The following is a 21,121-nucleotide window of genomic DNA, read 5'->3' on the forward strand; positions in this document are numbered from 1 at the left end:
AGAATGGCTAAACAAACTGGTATATTTATTCAGTGGACTACACTATTCAGCAATAAAAAGGAACAAACTATTGATACAAGTATGAATGTATCTCAAAAATATTATGCTGAGTGAAAAAAGCCTTACTCAAAAGAGTACATATTGTATGATGTCGTTTTATGAAGTTCTAGAATAGGCAAAATTAACCAATGGTTAAAAATAATCAGAACCGTGGTTGCCTCTGGAGGGAATTGACTGGTAAGGGCATGAGGGAACTTTCTGGGGTAATGGTAAGGTTCTGTATCTTGATTGTTTTCTTAATTTCATTTTTGGATTGTTCATTGGAAGTATATGTAAGTACAACTGATTTTGTGTTTTGAACCTTACAACCTTGCTGAACTTGTTTTATCTCTAATAGCTTGTGTGTGGTTTCCTTACAATTTTCTGTGTATAAGATCATGTCATCTGTGAAGAGAGATAATAGTTTTACTTCTTCCTTTTAAATCTGGGTGCCTTTTATTTGCCTAATTGCCCTTTCTCAATCACCTTTGCAGTGTGTTCCTACTCTACCCAACCTTGGCATAATTAGCTGCTTTCTGCGTATGTCCACTTATCTTTTTGCCCATCAAATTCAGTATGTCCAAGATTGAACTCATCTTTTCCACCAAAATCCTCTTCCTCCAGAGTCCCCTATCTTAGAAATGACATCACCTTCAATTAATTGTTCAGCTAGAAAACTGAGAATTATCCTTGACTTCTCCATTTTTATTCATCATATCTAACCCATCACTAAATCCTGATGGTTCTACTTTCTAATTATCTTTTCAGATTTTGAGACTGACATGGTGCCTTCTGTGCTAAGGAGGCAGTTCTAATTATCTGTTGAATCAGTCTAAAACTTATCCTTTCTGCCTCCACCACCCTTGTCCAACTACCATCATCCAGGATTATTGCACTTGCCTAACTGGTTCCCCTAGAAACCATTCTTGACTTATCTATTCTTCACCTTTCTGTCAGTGAGATCTTTCTGAAAAGACAAATGTGATCATGTCACTGCCCTGCTTAAAACCTTCCAGTGGCTTCCTGTTCAAGTTCAGGATGACTTGGGCCTGCTTGCTGCCCATTGGTCTGTGTAAAAGTCAAAATATGGTCCACATACCATGCAGGATATAGTCCCTGCCTTCCTCCCTAGATATTGTCATCCTGGCCTTCTTTTACTTCTTTGAATTAGACACCTCTTGAAGTGTAAAAGGGCAGGGACCATATACCAATATATATTCAGGGCTTGACATGTGGCAGGTACCAATAAATATTAGTTGAGTAAATAAAAATCATGTGCAAGGTAGAGGTAGATATGTTCATTATCTCAATTGGGGTGACGGTTTCCATCTATTCATGTTTAAACCTACGTTAAACTTAATACATTTCAAAACTTAACAAATTGAATACTTTAAATAGGTACAATTTATTGCATGTCAATTTTTTCTCAATAAAGCTGCTAAACAAACAAGCAACTATGTTCCTTTTCAGGGTCATGACACATTCTTTTTGTCTGAAATCTTCTTTCACCCTTCTTTGCTCACCTAATTCCTACTTATCCTTCAGTCTTTGCTTAAATGTATTTCCTCAAGATCTGGCTTGGAATCCCCATTCCTATCCCACTAGGTTAGGTCTCCCTATTATACATCCTACACTTCCTTGAGAGGATTTATCGTAATTATACATAATTATGTAACATTTGTTTAATGTCATCTTTTCTCCTAGATTATACATTTTATGAGGATAGAAACCATGCCTTTCTTTTCGCTAATGTATCCTGGGGATATATTATAGGCACTCAATAATTTGTTGACTGAATTAAATGAAATATGTGTTCATTTATTTATTCTGCAAATAGCCATTGTGCTGTACCATGAGCCAGGTACTGGAGTTATAACAGTGAATAAAATGGATTTTTATCTCTGCCCTCACAGAACTTATATTTAAAAGTTGACACAGACAACTAAATAATCAGATAGTAAATGCTATGGAGAAAAATAAAGCAGAGAAGGCGAATAAGTAGTTCTGAGGTATGTGAGGAATTTGTCCCACGACCCATAGAGATATGTGAGGATTAGAATCTGGACATTGAGAGATGACCCGGGAGCTGTGGATTCCTTGGAGTGACAGGGCATAAAAGGCATTATGAGATTAGTCCTGAAGGCAATTAGTGAAGCTATGAGTATTAAGCAAGGGGAGGATCAGGAGTCTTGCTAGGATTACCCAGAATCCTGGGTTCCTTCTGTTCATCTTGCAAATGGTGATGTGAAGTTTAGGTGAGCTTATCTAGGTCGTATAGGGCTCTGGGTCTTTCCCTTGATGGCTGCTGTTAGATTTATTAAGTACTGATCTTGGGTAAGAAAGATCCTGTGGGATAAACAAAAACAATATGCCTGGCTTTGTTCTCTTCCTGCTCTCAAGGAATTCACTATCTAGTTGATAACACAAACATGTAGAAAAATAATTATGATATGAAACAGACTACAATAAGAGTAACAGTAGAAATATAAATGTGCTAAAAGATCAAAGAAGGCATATTTAATTGCAAAAGGTTAAGAGTGTAGGGACAGAGAAAGGGGAGCTGGGAGGTGGGTAGAAGGGTAAGATTTCAACAAGCAGAAATAGTAGTAAATGCATCCTATGCAAATGAGATCTCTGTTTGGATGTCTTGCTTCTACCTCAAACTCAGCAAGTCAAAAGCCAAATATTTCCCACATACTCAGATCTTTCTCCTAATTTCCCTGTTTGTAACTATTCACCCCTATATTCATACTGTAAACCTTGCAGCCACCTTTACTTCTCTCCTTCTAAAATAATAACCACAATGACTATGTGACTTATTGATTAATTGCAGTGACACTGTGCTAGATGTTTTACATATGTTATCATGCAGCTGGTATGATATGCCCCATAATACGGTGAAAATGCAGTCCATCCCTTATTTCTCTAAATTAAGCTAAAACTCAAGTCCCTATATACTATATTTAGCAGAGAGATCAATATCAATCTTTTCCATGTATTATCTGAAACACAGGCATTTCTCTTTCCCTTACATTGTCTGAAAACTTCAGAGGGTTTGTTCATTCCAAACAGAAGATGTAAATGATTTCCAGTTCTGAGCAGGGAAAAATTCTGGTACTACTGTTATTTGTTGCTAGGTGGTACAGATGTCAAACACTTACCTCCATTCTCTGGTGCTACTGGTGTCCCCACACAGCAAAATTTCACTGGTCCAGCTTTTGGCAAAGGCCAGTAAGGTCTTTTCAAATGAGGATGATTCCATGGACAAGTTTATTCTCTCAGTGCTTCAATTAGCCAGGGTGTCCCTCTTTGTACACAGTCGGTTCCCAATCCCTTCATGCACACCGTGTGATCCACTCTTTTATAAAGCCAGAGGGGTTGTGCCTATCTGAATCTGTGTATCCTGTCGTTGCAGAGCCCACAATCAATGTTTTTCTATGAGAATCTCTCAAGGATTAAACAGTTTTTCTTTTCCAAATGCAAAAGAGTACCTCATATTATGTCCCTCCCCTGGTTTGCCCTGGTTTACTTACGTCAATTAATTCTCCCTGGTAACCAGGGGTGGAGGGATCTAGGGTGTGATATTTGTACTTGAGTCTCAAAGAATTTTGCTAAACCCTAGTCACTAAACAGAAGCATCCTTCTCTCTTTATATTTACATAAATAATAAATCTATTTAAGTGATCCTTTCTAGAACAAAAGTCAGTTTCTCTTACCTATAGTTCTCAAACTGATGTGCATAACATCTCTTGGACTGTTGCTAAGATCACAAATATGGGGCCCTAACCTCCAGAGATTCTGATTGATTAGATCTGGGATGAGGCCTAGAAATCAGCATATTTTAACAAACGCCACAAATGCCAGGTGTTTCTGAAGCAGATGGTCTACAGATCACATTTGGGAAATACTGAATAGACTCTCTCATACTCTTGTAGTTTATTCCACTATAATACAAAATTACTTGTTCCTGGACCTCCCTCCTTCTTCACTCCCCCTCATGCCTTGCATCGCACATGTTTGTATATCTGTTTGGACACTATCCTGTCCCGTCTTTGGTTTCCTTTGTGCATGTGTGTGGTGGGGTATATATAGTATCATCATCCTTCTGGTCAACCCCAGTTCATCCTTTAAAACTGTGTTCGGATGTCACCTACTCTGTGACTCTCCCAGGTAGAAAAAAAGATTTCTTTCTTATACTACTTCTTACATGTTTTAAGTACCACTTTATATTGTGTTGGTTTACATGAGATTGTAAGTTCAGGCTGTTACCTATTCTGGGAAATAAGGTAGACCCTAAAGTAAGTAATATTTAATTTGAGACCTGAAGTTTGAGTAAGAGTTAACCAGGTTAGGAGGTACAAGGAAAGTCTATCAGTTAGAGAAAATAGTGTACGTGAAGTCCAAGCGATGAGAAAGTGACATGTTTGAGACTGAAAGAAATTTAGTGAAGTTAGAGAGTTTGGCTAGGGTCGGATCAAAGAGAGCCTAGTAGGGATTTTAAGCCAATTAGAAGGTGGTTTGGAGAAGAAATTAGAATCAGGGTAAGAGTGGAGGCAGGGAAAGTGGGTTTTGAAAACTATAGCTATTAGAAAGTAATGTTGATCTGGGCTAGTAGTCACCATGAAAAAAGTGGTTTGATTCTAGGCACATATAGGAAGTAATCAACACGGCTTGATGATTGATTTGGAGGATGGCTGGTGAGGCAGCAATTGGTGACAAGGATGATTGCCAGATTTCTGGCCTTACGGTGGTGCCATTTACCAAGGTGAGGGAGCTGGAGAGGCGGAACAAATGTATTTGGATGGTTGAGGGTAGTGTTGGGTGAGAAAGATGTTGGGTTCAGTCTTCAATATGTTGAATTTGAAGCATCTGGGAGATGTCCAAGTGTAGATAACAAGTGGAGTTTTGAAGAAAGAAGAAGTTTTGATGCAGCTATTGTTGAGAATGGAGACCAAGCTGAGGAAGAAAACATAATAAGAATGTCTGACAATATTGTGGGCCCCAATTAAATTGGTGAACCTGAATTTTCAGTAGCATTGATCATCCTAATTTTGTGATTTTTATTCAACAGTGCCTATTAGTCTGGGTGTAGACATAGAGAAGGTGGATAATTTTAGGATTAAGTTTTCGTCAAATAAAAATAGTTGAGTAACAGGTTTTAGGACATTGACAAGAGAGTAATTAAAATAATGAACCTTGGAATCTAAGCTAGATGATAGTGTAATTTCATTTATTATCATTTATTAAGTGATTACTATTATGCTAGGGACCCAGGAGAGGAGTGACAAATAGAGAAAATTAATTGACTAGTTAATGGACTGGAAGTCCAAGTGAAGTGGAAGAACAACTATAATGGGATAACAGAGTGAGCACCCAAGAAGGAAAAGGGGTAGAGAAGAGTGGAATGTATGACTTAGTGATTTCAGAGGTGGAGAAAGCAGTTTGGGGTGATGCTAAAATCTAAGGTGTGGCCAAGGAAGTATATAGCTGAAATGAAGTATAGGATAAGACCACTGGAAATATGAAAGTTAGAAAATTTAGAGGTAGGTTTCAACTTTGTTCACTTGTCTGCAGAGAACCAGCAAGTGTAATGGCCATTGACCTCTAGTGGAGTGGAAGGTTGTGGGTCACGATCAAATTTGTAAATGGATGGAGTGAAGAGACCAATCAGTGGATACCAGCAGTTATCTGTGTGACCCTGGATAAGTCACTGTAAAATGAGACTAACAGCAGTACTTACTTCGTATTTGTTAGCATAGGACTAGTGGAAAGTAAATACAAATAAATGCTATTTTGACTAAAGTCATGCATCAGTTAACAGCAGGGATACATTCTGAGAAATGCATTGTTAGGCATTTTTGTTCTTGTGCAAACATCATAGAGTATAGTCACACAAACCTAGGTAGTGTAGCCAACTGCACACCTAGGCTATATGGTATAACCCTTTGCTCCTAGGCTACAAATCTGTACAGCATATTACTGTACTAAATACTGTAGGCAGTTGCACCACAATGGTAAGTATTTCTGTATCTAAACATATCCAAACATAGAAAAGGTACAGTAAAAATATGTTATAAAAGATAAAAAAAAAAAAGTACACCCGTATAAGGCACTTACCATGAATGGATCTTGTAGGACTGGAAGTTGTTCTGGCTGAGTCAGTGAGTTGAATGGTGGATGGATGTGGAGGCTTAGGACATTACTGTATAATACTGTAGATTTTATAAACACTGTACCCTTAGGCTATACTAAATTTATTAGATTTTTCTTTTTTCAATAATAATTTATTATTGACCTTAGTTTACTCTAACTTCTTTTACTTTGTAAACTTTTGAATTTTTTAAAACTTTTTTGACTGTTTTGTAATAACACTTAGCTTAAGGCACAAACAGATCATACAGCTATACAAAAATATTTTTTCTTCATATTTTTATTCTGTAAGCTTTTTTCTATTAAAAAATTTTTAAATCTTTTTATACTTTTTGTTAAAAACTAAGACACAAACAGACACATTATCCTAGTCCTACACAGGGTCAGGAACATCAAAATCACTGTCTTCCACCTCCACATCTTGTCCCACTGTAAGGTCTTCAGGGACAATAACACACATGGAGCTCTCATTTCCTATGATAACAGTACCTTCTTATGAAATACATCCTGAAGGACCTGCCTGCGGCTGTTTTACAGTTAACTTTTTTTTTAGATGTAAGTAGAACGGAGGATACTTTAAAATAACAATAAAAAAGTATAGTGTAGTAAATACATAAGCCAGTAACATAGTCATTGATTATCATTATCAAGTATTATGTACTATACATAATTGTACATGCTATACTTTTATAACTATACTTTTATACTAGTGGTGCATTAGGTTTGTTTACAGCAGCATTACCACAAACACATGAGTAATGCTTTATACTTATGGTGTTACAATGGCTACGATGTTAGTAGGTGATAGGCATTTTTCAGCTTCACTGTAATCTTCTGGCACCACTGTGGCCTGTTGTTGACCAAAACATTGTTATGTGGTTCATATCTGTATTTATTTTGAAATAATTTCAAACATATAGCAAAGTTGTAAGAATAGAAGAGAGATGACAACAAGAAATGTGAGGATATGGAGCAATTAGACATCTTCTTTCACACCTTGTAGGAAATGGTATAAATTACTTTGGAAAAGGGTCTGGCTGCTTCTTATAAAACTACATATATACCTACTTATGACCCAACACTTCCATTCCTAGATATTTACCAAGAGAAATGAAAATATGTTTTGTATACTTGCACAAAAAACCATGTATAGTAACACAAAACTGGAAATATCATCAATAGGATTAAGTATCAGTAGGGGAGTAACTAAACAAACTACGATATATTCATATAGTGGGCTATTAATTAGCAATAAAAAGGAACTAACTACTGTCATATATAACACCATGGATGAATCTCAGAAATATTAGGCTAAATAAAAGAAGTCTTCCTCAAAAGAATATCCATATAATATGGTTCTTCCCATGAAGTTTTAGAACAAGTAAAGCCAACCTACAGTGAAAAAAAATCAGAATAGTGGTTGTTGCTGAAGCAGGTGGGAGGGTGAGGATTGACTGGAAAGTGTCATGAGGGAACTTTCTGAGATGTAGTTATGTTATCCCTTTGAAATACTGTTGGGTTCATTTGTTCCTGTTTGCATTCAGTTGTATAATTTCCCCCAGTCTTAGTTCATTGGGGCTGCTGTAATAAAAATATCATAGACCGGGTCCTCACGTGGCAGCAAAGGCAAGGGGTCTATTTTATAAGGACACTAATTCCATTTATTATGAGGACTCTACCTCATAACCTAATCACCCCTCAAAGGCTCCACCCTCTAATACTGTCACTTTGGGGTTAGGATTTCAACATATGAATTTTGGGGAACACAAACATTCAGTCCATAACACCCCCTGCCCCAGTCCTTGTTGATTTAATTTTATTTTTTGAATATGTAGAACATTATTAACTGAGAGGTGTTATCCTCTCCTGTATCTCTTCCACCCCATCCTTCTACCATTGTAGGTAACTAATTTCACTGATTTCTGGTTTAGTCTTCCTCTGCTGCTTTTTGCAAAAATAAGTAGATACATTTATATATTTTTATTTCCCAATTCTTTCTTTCTTTTTTTTTTTTTTTTTGAGACAGAGTCTCACTTTGTTGCCCAGGCTAGAGTGAGTGCCGTGGCGTCAGCTTAGCTCACAGCAACCTCAAACTCCTGGGCTTAAGCAATCCTACTGCCTCAGCCTCCCAAGTAGCTGGGACTACAGGCATGTGCCACCATGCCCGGCTAATTTTTTCTATATATATTTTTAGTTGTCCAGATAATTTATTTCTATTTTTAGTAGAGACGGGGCCTCGCTTTTGGGGGTCTTGAACTCCTGACCTCGAGCGATCCACCCGCCTCGGCCTCCCAGAGGGCTAGGATTACAGGCGTGAGCCACTGCTCCCGGCCCCAATTCTTTCTTATGGACACAAAAATAGCATACCTTATATAATCTTTTATAATTTGTTTTTTTCACTTAATAGCATATACTGGAAATCACTCCATATCAGTTAATAGAGATTTTTTTTTTAACAGCTACGTAGTACCTCATTCACTGTATGTATGTACAATAGTATTTTTTTATTCAACCAGTCTCCTATGTTTGGGTATTTAGGTAGCTTCCAATATTTTGCTGCAATGAATAACCTTGTGTGTGAGTATTTCGTTTTAGGATAAATTCTTGTAAGTGGGATTCCTGGGTGAAAGAATAAAACTGCACATGTAACTTTGTTAGATATTGCCAAATTCCCATCTGAAAGGGTGGTGACTGGTTTGCATTCCCAGCAGCAACATATGTTGAGTGCCTATTTCTGCATGCATTCACCAAGAAAATGAGTTGTTATACTTTTTAGTTTTTGCCAATCTGATGAGTGACTGAGAAATGGTAACTCATTTTTTTTGATAACTCATAATTTTGATTTGCTGCTTTTTTTTTTTAAGAGACAAGGTCTTACTCTGTCCCTCCAGCTGAAGTGCAGTGGAACTCCTGAGCTCAAGGGATCCTCCTGCCTCAGCCTCCAAGTAGCTAGCACTACAGGCACGTCCCACCACACCTGGCTAATTTTTAAGTTTTTTGTAGAGTTGAGGTCTCCATGTATTGCCCAGGCTTGTTTCAAACTTCTGGCCTCAAGCGATTCTCTTGCCTACGGGTCCCAAAGTGCTGGGATTACAGGCATGAACCACTGGGTATGAATGCCCAGCCTACATTTTTCTTATTAAGAGTGAAGTTGAACATCTTTTCATCATTTTTTAAGGACCATTTAAACATTGGATGCATTTTGTTATCTTTCTTTGTAAATTATCTGTTAATGTCCTTTCTATATTATTTCTACTCAGTATTTAAAAAGGGCTTGTGTTTTTGCCTCAAATTTTAGAAGGATTTTTTTGTTTTTTTCTAAATTCTTAGAAGGACTTTCAGTTTTTGTTGTTTTCCCTCTTGATTTTAGAAGTTCTGTAGCAATTTGTTGTCTTTTGACTTTATGGTGTTTGGGGCCATACAAAAGTTTTTGTTTTTATATAGTCAGATTTAACAATCTTTGCTTTAATTCCTCTGGATTTTAAGTCATAGTTGTAAAGCTTCTCCCCATATCCAGGTCATAGAGAAACCTACTTGTGCTTTCTTCTATAACTTGCATAGTTTCACTTTTTTACGTTTAGATTCTGATCCATTTGAAGTTTATCTTATGTATGGTGTGAACAGTGTATCTAATTTTCTCTTTTTTCCAAATGTTTATGCAGTTTTCCCATCAACATTTATTAAAAAGTCTAATTAATCTTTGCCCTCATCATCTGAAGTACCACCTTTATCATATACTAAATTTTCCAAGTTGAGTCAATTTATATGTATACACACATAAATATATATGTATATATATCCATAAGATCTTACTGATCAAATTGTTAAATTTTCTTTATCTATTCTTATTTTTTAGACACTTCTCCTATCTTTTACTAATAGTGGTATTAAAGCTTCTAATTATTAGTGGTTTCTATTGCTTTCTTATTTCATCTCCTATTGCTTCTGTTTTATGTGAATGGCTTTTGTCTTTTTTGGTGCATAGATATGCAGAACTGTATATCTTCACTTTTAATTTTGGCTTTTAGCATTATAAACTATCCTTCTTTATTTCATTTAATGATTTTGTCTAATTCTACTTTGTGTAATGTCAGCATTTCTTTCTTATTGTTTTTATTTGCCCAGTATATCTTTGCTTTTTTTTTTAAGGCATATCTCCTGTATGCAGCATAGAGTTTAGATGTTTATGAACCAACTGAAAATCTTTCTCTTTCAATAAGTGAATTAAGCCCATTTCCATTTATTGATATGAGTAACATGCTTTGTCTAAATGCTGTATTTATTTTGTTTGTTTTAGTTACTGTCTGTGTTATATTTCCTGGGTTTTTTTTTTTTGTATGCCTTTGTTATTCTTTTAAAATTTCTTTTGGTATGTAGGAAGGCCTGGGTTTTTTTTTTTTTTTCTAGTGGTTATCTTTATGTTTATGGCTTTTATCATGCCCACAATCGCCATTTTTTAACTGAACCCTTTTACCGTGTGGTTTGTTGATTTTAAATGGTAACCTTTGAGTCTCACTGTTGCCTTTACCATAGTTAATGATCTTTGTTAAAACAGTACAATGATACAGAGAAGTTTATTCAATTCATACAAGTAATTTCTCAGATCTATACATTGAAAAGCTAGACTGAGGTAAGGAAAAAAAATTCTTACATTAATAGCAAAGTATCTTCTACCCCCTATAAATCATCTGCAGTCACTTGCTAGGAAAAAAATTCCATAACCATGTAGGTCATGCAGACTTTTTAAAAAGTTATTTGTATTCACTTTTTTCAGACTGAGCAAAACAATGCAAGCTTTTACTTTTTTTATACATTTAACAATTTCACTTATATTAATAGTCCTTCCCACCTCAATCCATCCCATTACCAAACAGAAGTGAGATTAAGGGGTGAGAAAAAGATCTTTGATTGTTTTATCACTTTCCTCCTTTTCCTTTGGAATAAACCAAGAATTCATTAAAAAAAATTTTTTTTTTTTTTTTTTTTTTGAGACAAGAGTCTCACTCTGTTGCCCAGGCTAGAGTGCCGTGGCATCAGCCCAGCTCACAGCAACCTCAAACTCCTGGGCTCAAGCAATCCTACTGCCTCAGCCTCCCGAGTAGCTGGGACTACAGGCATGCACCACCATGCCCGGCTAATTTTTTCTATATATATTTTTAGTTGTCCAGCTAATTTCTTTCTATATTTTTAGTAGAGATGGGGTCTTGCTCTTGCTCAGGCTGGTCTCAAACTCCTGAGCTCAAACGATCTGCCTGCCTTGGCCTCCCAGAGTGCTAGGATTACAGGCGTGAGCCACCTCGCCCAGCCTCATTAAAAATTTTTATAAGTCAGAGGGATAATAAAAGGCTCAGAATTTTTCTTCAAATAAAAAAAATAGAATGAATAAGTATATAGGCACTCAAATGTCAGTAACCTAATTGGCCCTAATACAGCTTTAAGATAGTTTCATTTTAATAGGGAAGTGTTAGAATAGAAGAGAAGCTTCCCAAGAGGCACTCATTTTAAAAATAAATTATAGCTTAAGTTATTACTGTATGGATTAAACCAGGCAAAGGCAGAAAGAATTAATTTTTTCCTCCTTTTATGAACTTTGTAAAGGCCAGTGTACAGTGGCTTACCAATGTCATATAAAGGACTGTAAATCATCCACCATATTTGTCAATCATGTTTATTTAAAGTTTTTTTTAACATTAGACATTTTTAATGGGAGTAAAAAAATTAGTAAACAATCATTTCTTCTCTCCTCCTATCCTAACCACATAAGCCACTTGTAATGGAAGATAAAAATTTCAGCTGTAATTTGTAAAATATCCCAAATATTCCCGAGAACTAGAGAAAACAGATACCCACAAATAAACTACCAAGGTAAATGTAAATACAGCGTGGATATAATTTTCTTTTGTACAATCTCATACAACCCCAGATAATTTTATGAACACCTTATTTTAAAAAGCAATTTAAAAACCTCACAGTCTCACTGAAGCCTAATTTATTTTAAAAAATTAAAAAAATAAAAGCCTATCAAAACTGTTTAAAATATTTAAATGCAGAGCTTTCAAATTTCCTTCAATTAGGCCAGAAATCATTGCAAAAATTATGATCACAGTTACAAACAGAATGAGTATTTAAGTTTAGGGCAACCAAAGATAGCCCATGTAACTTTAAAAAATATAATCATTTACTCAAATATACTGTAAATAGAAATGGTAGTAGCAAAGGAAGCAAAAAGAAGCTTAAAAGTAAAATTTCTAGAAGCTCATGAACACAGTATCATCTCATATTGCAGATGCAAAAGGAAGAATAGTTCCAGTGGGGTTAAGAGTACTTGGGTCACCTTTGTTCATTTGGTCATGCAAGGTGTTAACTATTTTCACTTCCCATATCACAAAGTTAGTTCACAGGAGGAGCTGGTGGATCTTGTCTGTTATGAGGACTAGCTGGCTTTTCAGGTAGGCTGGATCCTCTTAGATGAGGTGATCTCAGTAAAAACAAGATCACTGCAATAACCATCCAGGCTATCAAGATCATAGTAACACTGATGCCATTATCACCAGAGGGTTCTGGTAACTCTTGAATACATTCTGAGTCTGTACAGTAGGACTGGGACTGCAGCAGCAGATTGATCAGCTTTCTCATCACATGCTCATGAGAATAAACACATTCACAGGGATTGAATCCACCTTCTGGCATGGTTACCCAGCTTGATTTTACTTGACTGTTTAAATTTCTCACACATCTGGAGGCTAGGAAGTCCAAGATCAAGGCACTGGCAGAGTCAGTGTTGGTGAGGACCCGCTCTCTGGTTCATAAGATGGTGCCTTCTCACTGTGTCCTTGTATGGTCAATGATCTTTTTTTTACTTTCCACTTTTTCTCTCCCTTTTCTTCCCAGAACATATAACATTTATACACTACTTTAAGTGCGAATGTAAAAAAACACAGCAGCTTTTCCTTTGTTTTTTATTGAGGTAAAAGTCACATAACACAATTAACCATTTTAAAGTGTACAGTGGCACTTAGTGCATTCACGATGTTATGTAACCACCACCTTTTTCAAAACTTTTTCATAACCCCAGAAGAATACCCCATATCCATGAAATAATCATTCCCCATTTCTCTCTCCACCTATCCATTGGCAACCTCTAATCTACTTTCTGTCTCTATGGATTTGCTTATTCTGGATATTTCAGATAAAAATAATCATATAGCATATGACCTTTTATGTCTGGCTTCGTGCTCTTAGCTTAATGTTTTTGAGGTTCATCCAAGTTATAGCATGCATCAACACTTTATTCCTCTTTTTATGAGGCAAGATCTCACTCTTGTCACCCAGGCTGGAGTACAGAGGCACAATCCATAGCTCACTGCAGCCTCAAATTCCTGGGCTCAAGCTATTCTCCTGCCTCAACCTCCAAGTAGCTGGTAGCTACAGGTGCATGCCACCATGTCCTGATAATTTTTAAATTTTTATGGAGGTGAAAGTCCTGCTATGTTGCCCAGGCTGATCTCAAACTCATGGCCTCAAGCAGTCTTCCTGCCTGAGCCTCCCAAAATGCTGGGATTATAGGTGTGAGCCACCATGCCTGGCCATGTTTTAACATGAGTTATTGGGAAAAATGAACAAAACATTAATTTGTAAAGAATGTGATAAAATTGAAATAGATTTATTATAAAGAGATATATTTTTCAATATAAACAAATATTTAGCTCAGTTTGTGTTCTGTACTCCCATGTGGGTGCCATGGGTGATGAGCCTTTTATAAATAAATGAAAGTAGGATTTAACTTATATACTACTGTTATGTATGTCCTTGCATCCTGAAATCCTTAATTTAGCTTGGTTGCCTTAATGTATTTTGTTAGGAAGATTCTAAAGGGCTATATGTTCAGCCTCTGTTTTTTTTTTTTTTTTTTTTTTGAGATAGAGTCTCACTCCGTTGCCCTGGGTAAAGTACAGTGGCATCGTCATAGCTCACTGCAACCTCAAACACCTGTGTTCAAGCAATCCTCCTGCCTCAGCCTCCCAAGTAGCTGAGACTACAGGCGTGTACCACAATGCCTGGCTGATTTTTCTATTTTTAGTAGAGACAGAGACTCACTCTTGCTCAGGCAAGTCTCAAACTCCTGAGCTCAAGCAATTCTCCCGCCTTGGCCTCCCAGAGTGCTAGGAGGAGTGAACCACTGTGCTGGCCTGTATGTTCAGTCTCTTATATATACATAGTGCAATGTAACATGTATGCCAATATGTAAAATTACTTTCACCTATCAGTTATAAATTTAAGAATGTCATAGTATTTATGTATGTGTTATTTGAGAATAGTCATTCCATAAAGATTTATGCTAAGGTGTGTATTCAGTTGAATGACATTTATCATTAGGCCTGATAACGTGGTATTATTTTGAGTTAGTACTTATAGATTATTTTACTGTTTGTAACAATTATGTATTTTCACGTTTGTTTTCTTTTGTCTTTCCCTTAAGCAGCTTTGATCTTATGAAGTGTTCATAAAAATTGAAGAAAGAAAAAAATTAGTATAAATATTATAGGAGAAATATATAAGAAAAAGTGTCTGTATTTGATGTATTATAAAAGGATTCAACGTCTACCTTTGAGAAATGGGGGGCCACTGAATATTAGCTATATAAGGGAGGCTATCACTGTGTATAGCTTTGTCTGTTCCTTTTAGAGAAACTTCATGATGCTCTAGAATATGCAGTTGCAAAGCTTTGGATCACAAAAGCGTGAATAGGTCTTTGATTGGTTATATATTAAAGGAAATAGCCCACAGCATGGTGCCAGATAAGTGTAGAGCCCAACCAATTTGATCCTTAAGCAGGGAGAAGAATTCTATTCACCGTTAAGAGGTTAGGTTGTAAAATGTTGTAATTATTTCAGCCTAAATTGGTTTACAGCTTTTTTTTTTTTCAATAAAACTTCTCTTCAAATTGTGAGGCAAGCAGACAGTTTTCATTTTGATGACCTTTTTGCATTGTGTTTTTCTTCAAGTCCTCCCACCCTACCCTATGGCCTACTCTGTTTACTGTTCAAATCTGAATTATAATGTGCATCTGGAGGGATCCTGAATCATGTGCCTAATTGAAGTGTCTCTTGTCATTTGTTAACACTCTTTGAATGTCTGATTTTGACATAGTATTTGGTTACATCATGAATAAACTTGTTCCTGCTCTTGACAGCTTTAGGGGTTCATACATATATAACATTATTTTTTCTCTTTTCCATCTATACTCAATTTTTTTTTGTTTTTTAATTACAAAATGGGACAAAGAATGACAGCCACATTGGGTCTTGACAGGGATCCTTTCACTTGAAGGACCACTCCTATAATGAATGATTTTTTATTCAAGTGAATATTCATATATTACTCTGACTCTAATTTGTATGAAATGATAGCCTACAAACCATTTTGTTTGATTACAATCCCTTCACCTTCATTATCTTTTATGTCTATTTAAACTCTGGACTTGCCATATCCATCTTGATCCTCCCCCACATCTCTGTTTGTATTTTTTTTTTTTCACTGCAATTTTCTTCTTTTCTCTTCTGTGGGCATTCACAGATTGTTTTTGGAGTTCGTTAAAAAGGGAGTGTGTTGTCTGGGTAGAAAATTGCATTTGCATGCTTGAGAGGGGCCTAAAGGTTTTTGTGGGGGTTGGCAGTGATCCTGGTTTTTTGGGGGTGGGAGAGGGGAAAGATGAGAAAGGGGTAAAGTCAGAAGAGATTTTTAGAAAAGAGAAACATAGGAGATGTTGTTGAGCTGATTTTTCCTATCCCCATATTTTTCTCTGTGTATTATATATGTCTAACTGGTTTCTTCTTCTTTTTTTTTTTCCTGCATGTATAAACCACTTGACTAACAATGGAACAGATTAGAGGCCTTTCTTAGAACTGTTTTTGAATGCACAGTTGAGTTCTGCAAAGCAGAAACCTTTCCTATGATGGTAATTGTACATTTACAAGTAAAGATAGCAAGTTGCTATATATACATATATATATTTTTTCCCTTTTCCTTTGTAGTAATTGGAGGTGGTTTATAGGAAAGCTGTTTCTTGAGTTAATATGACATTTTATCTAAACTGATATCTACATAGAAGTTTAGCCATGTTTTGAATTAGGATTTCCCACTTTCAAAATTTTGGTTTTTAGGCATAATATTTAGTCCTGTTTAAAGTTTATAAGGTGTGTTTTTTCTTTTATTAAAGATATTGTCATTTGTTATTCAGAACATGTCATTTGTGCCCATTAGGATGTGGAGAAACCACAGAACATTTATAATAAAAGGACTATATTTCTTAGCAGTGAAAACTGAGAAGAATTCAGCTAGGTTCATAGTTAATACTAGAAATGTGGATGGTGTTGAACCAAGGATGGTCATATGGTGGGTCAGGAGTGGGCAAGGAAATCAGGGAGTTACTTTGTACTATAAATGATACTCAAAGGAAAGGAAGTTGATTTATCATAGAACTAGCCAATGGAGTTAAGGAATCTTTTTTTTTTTAAGTCTGACTTATTTATTACACACTCTAGACATTCAGCATATACTTTTTTTTCAAGTTTTTAAAATAACCTTTGTTTCTTTTAGAAGTTAATATATACAATATAGGAAACTGAAAAACACAAGAAGCAAAGAACAAAGTCATACACAATCACAAGCAATTTATAGTTGGATGTGTCCTTCTAGATCCTGACACATACACAACATCCAATTTTATGGGATTGAGATAGTACAGTATGCATCATGCTTTTTCACACATCATGAATATTTACCAATCGAAAAATCCCAAAGCTATGTGAGTATTTTGATAACCAAGAATACACTACACCAACTCAATCTGTTAGAAAAAATGTAATCCTGCCTTTCTTGGGACAAAAATTTCATAGAAGACAAAAATGGCAACAGGCCTCTAGATAAAAGTACTGGCAGAGTTTCGATTAAAATAGACTTTGGGTTAAAATTCATAGAAAAGACTGTCCTTAAAAATACTGAAGTGAAATTGTTAAAATCCCCTCTAAGCATTACAGATGCTTAGACCTGCCCACTGGGTTGTTGAGGGTAAGAAGGGGAAGAGTTCTAGGCTAGAATGTTCCTACTTAGAGGACATTTTGAAATTACAGCTTTTGTTGAGTGTGCATTCAATGCTACTGTGTATAGTGGAAAAAAACTTAAGTCCTATTTGAAACATCTGGTCTTTCTAGATGTTTAAAAGTGCAAAGCCTATGTTAAACGTAGAGGGCTAAAGTAACACCCTTTAAGTGTTTTTTGTTATTTCAGAGGAGTAGTTGCATTTGGGGAATGGAATTGTTAAACTTGATGTCTTAGAGAGTATGCTGTCACTGGGTGGTGGGGGGAGGAGAGGAGGAAGTATGCAGAGAAGGGTTCTGTGCTGGTGAGTTAGATTAGTTAACCATTGTTCTATATGTGCATTTTAGTTAATATTGCTGTGTATTAAAGGATAAACAAAGCCTAATGCTCAAAGTATGTTAAAAATAGAGGTAGTTAAATAATTCCTTTATATATGTCCTTTTGTTAGTTTTTAGGAAGGACTGTCTTCTGGGAGTGACCTTTGTTAATCCACCTCTTGGAGCTAGACTTAGTCCTGTACTTAGTCACTGGAGTGGGGGAAGAGGAAGAAGAAGAAGGGTGAAGGGAAGGGCTCTTTGCTAGTATCTCCATATATAGAAGATGCCTTTAGATTATAATGGTCGGTCTATATGTGCATTTTTAGTAAAGTATCTGTTTAATGTGGACAAAGTTCACTATTTTGCAACATGTAAGCTTTGGAGATGTCTTGAGATGACAATGTATGATAAAAAGTAGAACTAGTGAATAGCCATTTTGTGAGTATCTTTGTTATAATTGATAGAAAAGATGCATCTTGGACATGGAATTGTTAAACCACCTCTGAGAAGTGTGTATCAGGACTTGTCCATTAGGTTGGCAGCAGAGGGGCAGAAGGAAATATGAAAGGAGAGAAGTATGCAGATGTGTTCATATTTACATTTTGATGCCAGCATATATATACTTTTAATGGAATACTGACTGTATTCCACACATAGTCTTAGGTACTAGGACTACAAAGATGAGTAAGACATGATAGCTGTCCTCAAGGAGCTTATAGTCAATATGAGTATGTATATATGCAGTTTTGTGTGTGTGTGTGTGTGTGTGGTGTCTATAGTCTGCAAACATCGATATTTCTATTTTATATATTTTTAATAGATTAAAGATGTTGGCATGTATATTTGACTTATGTTTCCAGACTTTATGATTACCATTTGGTAGGTATATGTGTGAACAAATAGTTATAAGTGCTAAAAAAAAAAAAGCCATGTGCAAAATAATTTGGACTACATCAACTTTTCATTCTCTATTGGATATTCCCATTAGCATAGAAATGTATTTATTTCTTGCTTCTTAAAAAAAATATTTACTTTTGTCAGCTATTGTCCTATTTCTTTACTATCCTTTGTAGCAGAACTTTAAGAGTTATCTATGTTTGTTAACTCCAGTTTCTCTCCTACCATTTTCTCTTAAACCCATTTCAATCAGTGTTTACTTTGCTATTCCACATCTGTTCTCATCAGTCACCTATACATTGCTAATTGTCATTTCTCACTTGACTGTCGGCAGTGTTTGATACAGTTGATGATTCTCTCATCCTTGATTCATTTTCTTTTTTTTTTTTCCTTTAGCATTTTTATTTTTTTATTTTTTTATTTCAGCTCATCATGGGGGTACATAAGTTCAGGTTATATACATTGTCCATGTCCTGCCCATCCCCCTGAGTCAGAGCCTCAAGCGTGTCCATTCTCCAGACAGTGCGCCTGGCACTCACCATGCAGTCATACCTCCATCCCCTCCCCCCCCACCTCCCCGAGTCAGCACCTTCAAGCATGACCATTCCCCAGAGGGTGTGCAACGCACTCATCATGTAGGCATACACCCATCCCCTCCCCCCAACCCCCACCCCCCATCTCAGTCTGATATCCAATTGGTATCCTTCCCCAATGTGCTTTTAGGTGATGATCAGGGAAACCAGTTTTCTGGTGAGTACATGTGATGCTTGGTTTTCCGTTCTTTGGATACTTCACTTAATATAATGAGTTCCAATTCTCTCCAGGAGAACCAAAGAGATGTCGTATCATCGTTATTTCTTATAGCTGAGTAGTACTCCATGGCATACATATACCACAGTTTACTAATCCATTCGTGGATTGATGGGCACTTGGGTTGTTTCCACATCTTTGCGATTGTGAATTGTGCTGCTATAAACATTCCGGTACAGGTGTCTTTGTTATAGAATGACTTTTGTTCTCCTGGGTATATGCCCAACAATGGGATTGCTGGATCAAATGGTAGGTCTACTTGAATCTGTTTAAGGTATCTCCATATTGCTTTCCACAGGGGTTGCACTAGTTTGCATTCCCACCAGCAGTGTATGAGTGTTCCTGTCTCTCCGCATCCACGCCAACATGTGTTGTTTTGGGATTTTTTGATAAAGGCCATTCTCACCGGAGTTAAGTGGTATCTCATTGTGGTTTTGATTTGCATTTCCCTGATGATTAGGGATGTTGAGCATTTTTTCATATGTTTTTTAGCCATTCTTATATCTTCTTTTGAAAAATTTCTATTGATTCATTTTCTTCATGAGGCTTCTAGGATACCATACTCTCTTAGTTTTTCTTCTGCCTCATCAGTAGCTCCATCTTAGTCTCCTTTGCTCATCTTCCTCTTTTCTTTGTTCCCTCAAATTTAAAAATAAATAATATTTTTAAAAATATCACATAATACAGTTGACTTTTTTCTTTTGAAGTATAGTTCTATTAATTTTAACACATGTATAATTCTTGTAATCTGGCTGGGCATGGTGGCTCACACCTGTTATGCCGGCACTTTGGGAGGCTGACGCAGGAGGATCACTTGAGGTTAGGAGTTCGAGACCAGCCTGGGCAACATGGAGAGACCCTGTCTCTACAAAAAATAAAATTTAAAAGTTAGCTGCATGCACCTGTAGTACTAGCTACTCGGGACACTAAGGGAGGAGGATCAGTTGAGCCCAGGAGTTTGAGGTTGCAGCCCAAGAGTTTGAGGAGCTATGATTGGTTCACTGCATTCCAGCCTGACCAACAAACAGAGTCAGACCTGTCACTAAATTAAAAAAAAAAAAATTCTTGTAATCTGCATCATAATCAGAATACAGAACAGTTCCATCACTCCAAAAAACCCTCTATGCTATCCCATTATAGTCACAGCCTTAAAGCTGGCAGCCATTGATCTGTTGTCCATCACTATAGTTTTATCTTTGTGAGAATGTTATATAAATGGAATTATATAGTATGTAACCTTTCTAGATGTCTTCTTTTACTCAGCCTTTGGTATTCCTCTAAGTTGTTGCATGTATCTATAGTTTATTCCTTCTTATTGCTGAGTAGTATTTCATTATATGGATGTACCACAAATTGTTTATCCTGTTAAAGGATATTTGGGTTGTTGGCAATTATGAATAGAGCTGCTATAAACATTGATACCCAGGTTTTTTTGTTAACATAAGTTTTCATTTCTCTAGGGAGAAATCCCAGGAGTGGGATTGCTGGGTAATATGGTAAGTGTATATTTAACTTTATAAGAAATTGCCAAATGCTTTTCCAGAGTGCCTGTACCATTTTGCATTCCCACCAGCAACGCATGAGAGTCTCGGTTGTTCTGCATCCTCATCAGCACTTGGTATTGTCAATTTTTTATTTTATCCATTCTCATAGGTATGTAGTAGTATCTCATCATGGTTTTAATTTGCATTTTCCTAAGGGCTAATGATGTTGAACATCGTTTTATGTGCTTATTTGCCCATTTGTGTATTCTCTTTGAAGAAGTATCCAAATATTCTGCCTGTTTTTAAATTGGGTTGTTTGTATTC

At 36.2% G+C, this 21,121-nt stretch overlaps 1 protein-coding gene across 1 annotated transcript; it reads right to left on the reverse strand.

Moving 5' to 3' along the window:
- Nucleotides 1-12,506: 12,506 nt before the first annotated feature.
- LOC123634215 (small integral membrane protein 14-like) lies at nucleotides 12,507-12,879 on the reverse strand. Its single transcript, XM_045545574.1, has one exon. It carries the CDS (start codon nucleotides 12,877-12,879, stop codon nucleotides 12,580-12,582), a length of 300 nt encoding a protein of 99 aa, XP_045401530.1. The 3' UTR covers nucleotides 12,507-12,579.
- Nucleotides 12,880-21,121: the final 8,242 nt, after the last annotated feature.

This window comes from Lemur catta, chromosome 3 (assembly GCF_020740605.2).
Source record: "Lemur catta isolate mLemCat1 chromosome 3, mLemCat1.pri, whole genome shotgun sequence".
In the NCBI taxonomy this organism is placed as follows: Eukaryota; Metazoa; Chordata; class Mammalia; order Primates; family Lemuridae; genus Lemur; species Lemur catta.